Genomic DNA, 7,229 nt, shown 5'->3' with positions numbered 1-7,229 from the left:
GTGTTCTTGAGAAGGTCTATGGTTTGATGAAGGGCAGGTGCGAGGAATGGGCCTGCGGTAAAGCAGAAGAGCACGACGTGGAAGAGAAGGCCTGCTAGGACCATGATAATAACGATGATAATTCTTCACTGACGAATAAACTGTGGTAGAATGGTTCGGCGTTAGTGAGTTGAAGATAGCAGGGAGGAGGAGAAGGGACGTACTTTTATATGCTGGGATCGGACGGTGGCGGTGCGTCAAAGCAAGGCATAATGGTGTCCTAATCCGGCACAATAAGACAAAGGCCAGCCCGTTCGCATGCTGGAGAACAGCTTGCTTTGAGCTTCACGCGGCAAACCGGTCATCATGTGCACAGAGTAGCGCTGTACAAACGAATCATCTTGCAAAAAGTGCCGGTTCGAGCTGATTCGTGTCTGAGGGCTGTAAGCGGATCTGAGTGGCGTGTAATCATCATCATAATGGTATTTGATTGGGAGAAGCAGGAGGCTGTGCGTCATCTGGCCATAATCGTCCGTCAAAAAGCAGAACAAAGATCCAGATGACTGGAGAAGCGAAAGGAGAGTTCCAGAATGTGCCGACTTCGACGAGAGCATGGATTGAAGATTCACACCGTCATGCAGGAGGTCCAGCTACATATCGGAAGTCTTATGATTATCCGGCGGCACATTTTCGTGCCGAAAAAGACCGTACGTCCCCAAAATCTGTATCTCGTCCAGGTCAGCGACGAGCATAAGTGGCAAGCAGACGGAGCACATACAAGTACAGATCAGGAGCTGTGGCGACGAGGATGGTTTCGGGTGCGGACGCCAGGGTTAGGGTTAGAGCTTCAACTTTGTGTGGCACGCAAATTATCCAGCTCCGTTTTTTTTAATCTGCACCAAAACACTGAACTCGAATCCTGGATGACTCTAATAAAAGTACCGGAGAAGCACATATCAAAACCAGGGTAGACTGTAGACCCCAGACACTCGACAACGAATACCATGTTTCTTCGCTACGATGCCAGACAACTGTGGCACCTTCACCATGAGAAGGAAGGACGAGGGTAGCCAGTTGGAGTGTTGACCTTCAAATTGAGGAGACGCCAACGCCAATGGTCCAGCCGTTCCAAAATCATGAAGATTCGACAGGATATCAGGAAGTGAATTCGCCCAGCGAGGGTATAAGCAATGTCATACAAAATACTTTACATCAAGACAGATGGGTCCATCGCAGCGGGCACAAGATAAAAAAATCATTCGAAGGTCCCCTCCTAGGCGAGCATCATCGTTAAAATAAGGCTAGATCTCCAAGCACGAAGATCGCGAGCACAAGCGCCCGACGTGCATCCTCTTCAGTTCACCCGACTCCCCTGGTCGGCACTCACCAATCCTCGATTTCATCATCTTCCAACCACCCATTCTGCGCCTCTGCAGCACCACCATCCCCATCATCATCCACCTCCACGGCCGTCCCACTCTCCGGCATCTCTCTCTCCATCTCCTCCATAGCCCCTGCCGCCTCGTCGTCGCCTTCTTCCAGTGTCACCGCCATAGAGGAGGATGCGTGCCTCGACCAGAGAAGGGAGGAAAACAATGTGTGATTTGCTGGTGGTGGACGATGAGGGTGGGAGGGCCGATGGCTCAGCGCTTTTAAAACACCCGGCAGCTCGAGGACGATGGAATGCCTCGACCAAAGCGACGCAGGCTGGATCGTACTGTCTCCTCCCTCTCCCTCTCTCCCCGTTCCACTATTCCATCTTGCACCAGACGCAGACCCTGTTGCGAAAGTCATGGTCAACCATCCCCGAACACCTCCCATGCCGTCCTCGTCCGCCGTCCTCGTCTTCCGCAGATTCTCGAAAAATTCAGGTTTATGCATTTTCTGGTTCTTGCGCGGGACGGGCGAGGGGAGGGCGTGGAGCGTCGAGAGGGTAGAGATGTGGACTGTGTACGGATTGGATTGATACCACTTTAGGCCGTCAGATAGGTCGTTCGTCATCGTGTCGGATTCGGAGGCATGGTGAATGGCATCCGTCAAAATAAGTACGAATGAAGAGGGAGAAACGTCAGCAAGTATAGAAACCAGCGGAAGAAACGCGCAAGCACTTACGTTCTCGCCACCACTCGCATCTACCCAGCTCAGCCCATCCACGAGCCGCTCACATTGCTCGATCTCCTCGCAGAACTGGGTGTAGTTCTGGTGGATGTAGAGATTGTATAGCGAGGCGTCGATGGGCGTCGAGGCGTACAGGAGCTGTTTTTGGGGGTTGTTTTCGGTGTTGTAGTGTCGACAGAGAGTTTGCAACAGGTTCAGGTTCGGAGTAGCGATTGACAGTCGGTCACCGGCATGGCGCGGTGAGTTGTGGCGTGACATGGCGTAATAGTCCGCAGCGTACAAGACGACGTATCGACCATTCGGGTCGCCGATTCGCAGTCCGGACAAAGAAGTAGGAGGAACGCAGGAAAAGAAGGAGAAGAAATTGATTAGCATCTCGTTTGTTCCTCGTTCAACGAACCCTCGACACATCCCCACCTCCCAAGACCTCGCCTCGCCTCACCTCACCTCACCAAAAAAAAGAAAGTCCAAAAAAGACTCACATCGACATCAACCCGACTCGTCCTTCTCTCTTCTCCACTCCCCACTCCTACACTGCTACTACCACCCCCATTGCCCCTCAACCACCCCGGCAACTCCGGCGGATCGCGCAACGTCGCGTCGAGCGCCTTCTCCGCCGCTGTATCGCGCGCAGTGGCGTGTGAGGAGGGCGGGTCATTTTTTCCTGTTTATATTCATATGTGCAAAGAAGTGGGTGGGGGTGGGAGGTTGTGTTAGCGTATGCGGATATAAATGTGGGCAATGAAGAGGAAGAGGAACCGGAGGAAGAAGAGCAGTGAAAGGAGAGGAACGAATAAAAGTATGAAAAGGGGCGAGGAATATAGAGGGCGAGCACGCGTAGAAAAAAAAAACGTGCAGACTCGAGCCCTCGTTTTGTTTTGACGCACGATAGAATCAGAGTTTTCCATAAGCGGAACGTATGGAGGCTGGATTCATAACCCAAACTCAGAGCCCTTGCCAGCTACAGCGCAACAGAAGGAGCATATAAATGATGAAGGAGTTGCACAATGTCCTGCCGCAAACATTTTGCACGCTGCTCAGCATCGAAACGGCTGCGTTGAGACGCTTGCCAGTCCCGATACCAAGCAACATTGTTCATTCGGTAGAACGCGCTCGCTTAAGCCTAAACACGTATCAAAACAGAATCCCAACGAACGCGCGGCGAGGAAGAGAGAGACAAGCGTCGTGTCGTGTCGTGTCGTGTCGTGTCGCGCGTAGGCACAAGGAGTGAAACGAAACACACGGAGGGGACTCGGACTCGGACTTTGACCATCAAGGACCCAGATTCAACAAATCGACACGAACGCGAGAGCGAGAATAAAGATGGAAGCCAAACTTCTTCTTTCTGTCCTTACAACTCTCAAACCGGAGCCCGAGTGGGCGCACCCAGCTCCTAAATCTCGACCGAACAAGAAAGTATCTCTCGAACCAAAACCGTCTCGAGCAAACAGAAAAGAGAACTCAAGATCAGAAACTCGAGGAACTCACGTTTATTATACAACACCCTTCCCATCAAATGGAACAGCGCCATCGCGTTCTCTTTCCTCGTCAACGTCGCCAGCGCCGCCGCGTCCATCATGTTCATACTTCCGTTTGTGCTCCTACACCACCAAGGTCAGCCTGACCACACACATCCAACCGACCCAACCAATAAAAACGGTTCTAAAAAAAACTTACCCCTTCCTTGCTTTCGTCGCCTTCTTTCCGCCTTCCCGTTCTGTCCCACCGCTTTCTATTCCGCCCACCCCACCCCCAACCCTCCTCATCGCAAACTGCAAGCTCATAACCGCGCTCCTGACATCACCGCCCGCTCCGCTCACGACTATGTCGATCAGACGTTTAGCATGCGGGGATGTTGGGGGGGGGGATGGATGAAGGATGATGCATTCGAAGAGGCCGTCGAAGGTTGAGAGATGTTGGCGGTCGAACGCTGAGAAGCGGAGGTGGATCGTTGGGAGGAAGGATGAGAGGAGGAAGAAGAAGAGGTAGTGGAATATGAAGACGCAAGACGGACAAGAAGCGATTTGAGCGCGCTCGTGAGGTAAGTCGGAGCGATGGGGTTGAACCTGTGTCAAAGCGCAGTTGTGTGGCGCGCCACACGAATACAAACGGCACATGGGGCGAAACAAGACCAAGAATAAATGGAGAGCAAAGACGGAAAAAGTCGGCGATTCGTCCAGGCCATGAATCGGAGCAAAAACCAAGTAATATAGGAGAAATGCAGGGTCATGGACCACGAGAAGTCGCGCACCAGCAGTCCCTCCCTTCCGACCTCTTCAATCTCCAGCCTACAATCTCTCCCCCCAAACAACAACCCGACTACCAAAGCGAAAAAAAAAATCACTCACTCAATCCTCGTAACCCCCCCTGCCCCCGCACCCATGCCCACTTCACCCACAACACTTCTATAGTCCAACACCTCCTCTCTCCCTCCTCCTCTCCCTCCCCCTCCTCCTGAACCTGAACCCCCCGCCACCCCGTCCAGAAATTTCTCTTCGGAGCCTTCACCCCGCAGGCCTGTGTCGCTTATGATGATCACGATTGGGGCTGGTGCTCTTCCCTTTTCATTTTCGCTTGCTTGTGCAGAAGAGGAAGAGGAGTAAGAAGAAGGAATGGCAAGATAGGCTTTTAGTGTGGCATGGAACCGGTCCCGAACGGAGGGGTGGAGGATGTTGGGGAGGTCTTCGAGCAGGATGAGCTGTTGTTTCTGTTGTTGCTGTTTCTGTGGCGGTTGTTGTGATGAAGTCTGAGTCCGAGAGGATGAAGGTCCAGGAGCAGCGGGAGACGGTGATAGGGATGAGGAGGAAGGCAAAGAAGAAGAAAAAATGGACCGATAGGACCCCGCGCGGGTGAGGAACGCTTCGAATTTGTCCATTGTGGATTCGTATGGATCGTCGTCGTAGGGGGAGTCGTCTAAGTCGGAGTCGTAGGGGTTGTGGTTGTCTGTGAAAGTTTGAGGGGAGGAGAGATGAGAAGAAGAATGGGTTAGTGATGCGGAGTAGAGGGTGCGAAGGTCAGGAAGAGGAGAGAGTAGAGAGTGCGCATGGATAGGGGTGCGAGTGCAATCGGCCTGGATTCTCTTAATACAGCACATTAGATGCAGCATGGACAGGAACAGCATACACGTACGCACACATGTGAGAAACACGAATGTATAAGACTCGTAATCGCATTTCGGAAGCAGCACACATTCAAGTACTCCTGCACCCCAGACACTCCATGAAAAGTCGAAGAGCTCACCGAATCTTGCACGTCGACCAGAAGAGGCAGTAGCGACAGCCAACGGATTCCTCCACTCTAATATCTCAAACCCGAGTTCACGAGATAGAACACGCAGGGTCGTTGTTTTGCCTGAGCCTGCGGGGCCTGTGAGGACGAGGAGGCGCTGTGTGAGACGTAGAAAGCAGGAGGTTAGCAGTCGATAGTAATGAACGATGCAGAAGAAGAGACCAACGCGGTATTTCTGAAGCTTGCTCGGTTGAAAAGCTTCGAGGAGCCATTGCCTGACGTCGTTCACCTTGCGTTTATGAACCGCCAAGTCTTCCTGCGTCGGGAAATATGAGTAGAGCCCGTTTAGTCGAATGTAAAATACGGACCTCTGTCTCTGGTTCGTAGACATCTACCCACATTAAATCATCAGCGACAGGCTCTTGCGCCTTGGCCTTTCCCTTTCCGCTCAGACCTGCGTGTATCGAGGGAACCTTGAAGCCTCGGTTCGACTCGAGCTTGCTTCTGCTCTTGTTCGACGAAGGCTGAGATGGAGGAAGCGGCTGCGAGGGAGGTGGAGAGTGCGTAGAAGAGGACGGTGAGGGCGAGAGATCAAATATCGGTGCGCCATTTGTGAGCTACAATATTGACCGATAAGTGAGCAGGGAGGGTGTAAGGGGATGAAGAGACACGGACGGGGTTCAGCCGTCTCAGCTTCTTCGCCGGGCGAGGTCCATCTATGGCGACCAGCTTCAGTGTGTTCTGCCGCGATACCTTGCTGCTCTTCGGCGCCATTGTCGTCGTCGTCGTGCTCGATAGCTTGCGCTCTGGCAGTCGTACTGTGGCGACGAGACAAACTCAAGCCTCAAGACAAGAGAAGACAAGTCGCGAGTCTTGATTCTTGAACGCGGTCACGTGCGTTTACCCCCGGAAATCGCCGGTTACGTATACTCTTCTTGCTCTTCTCAAGTTTCTGAACACTCGAGCCGCTCTTCCGTCAACTCTCAGATCGTTCAAATCTTGTCCGACCGCTATACTGACCCTCATGTGACTCTTGCTAGTGTCTTTGTCCTTTCTTCCAAAAACATACTCTCGGAGATCATCGACAGACAATCCGCCTCCGAGTATTTGATCTTCGTACGCTTTTATAGCGTCTTCAAGCCCGACGTACGATGGCAGATTCTTTGCTAGCATAATCGGCCTTTGTCCCTGCCGATGCACTCATATATCCCCTAGTAGCCTGTGCTTGTACTGTTCAGACGCAAGGCCAGTATGGCCAATTTTCACGCCACGCTCTCGTATCGAACATCGGCGATCGCGCTGGGCCCAACTTTCGCCTCCCCGAGTCTTTGATCTAGCATGTATCCCCTCTCAGATACTTTACCATGATGATACTCATGGGATCCAACTGCATCCTTGCTGCACTCTTCAGCCCGTGCTCGTACCGCCGTTCAGATGCAAGGTCATCATGCCACGGTACACTCTTGTAACGAACATCGCACGCCCTGCTTTCACCTCGTCGAATCTTTGTTCTAGTATGTATCCGCTCTGCGATCCTTTTCGATGCCCTGATAGCTTTCTTACCGGATCGTACAAGGTTCCCCGCGCCATCGACATCCCTTGGCTTCGAATCTTTCTTCTCGCCGTCATCCGTCCACCCGTCTATTTCTACGGCACACACGATCAACTCTAGCAAAAGCGACGCTCTTCAAAGCCCCGAGATCGAACGACATCCTATTTGGAAGTATAACTTATCATTAGTGGCTCACAGACGTCTAAAACGGTGAAACCTTCAACACATCGATGCGTCCTCTACACCTGGACACTGGGGTAGTGAAAGGGAGGACGCAACGCAGGCTACGTCCATATATTATCTTCATCTATTTCTTCTCCTGCTTTGGACATACCCGTGACACCTAATCCTA

At 52.3% G+C, this 7,229-nt stretch overlaps 1 protein-coding gene across 1 annotated transcript; it reads right to left on the bottom strand.

Annotated features, from left to right (window-relative positions):
- Positions 1–1,362: 1,362 nt before the first annotated feature.
- Positions 1,363–6,171, bottom strand: STEHIDRAFT_106055 (Rad17-domain-containing protein; the record flags this gene model as incomplete). Its single annotated transcript, XM_007311142.1, has 12 exons — positions 6,001–6,171; positions 5,694–5,942; positions 5,552–5,641; positions 5,338–5,482; positions 4,446–5,040; positions 4,108–4,163; positions 3,775–4,027; positions 3,586–3,698; positions 2,580–2,761; positions 2,092–2,235; positions 1,757–1,950; positions 1,363–1,696 (listed from the first exon to the last, which is right to left on the bottom strand). Exons 1-12 carry the CDS (start codon positions 6,097–6,099, stop codon positions 1,363–1,365), a joined length of 2,454 nt encoding a protein of 817 aa, XP_007311204.1. The 5' UTR covers positions 6,100–6,171.
- Between the last annotated feature and the right edge of the window lie 1,058 nt (positions 6,172–7,229).

This window comes from Stereum hirsutum (genome assembly GCF_000264905.1).
Source record: "Stereum hirsutum FP-91666 SS1 unplaced genomic scaffold STEHIscaffold_24, whole genome shotgun sequence".
NCBI lineage: Eukaryota > Fungi > Basidiomycota > Agaricomycetes > Russulales > Stereaceae > Stereum > Stereum hirsutum.
This window is presented reverse-complemented; position numbering and strand designations above follow the sequence as displayed.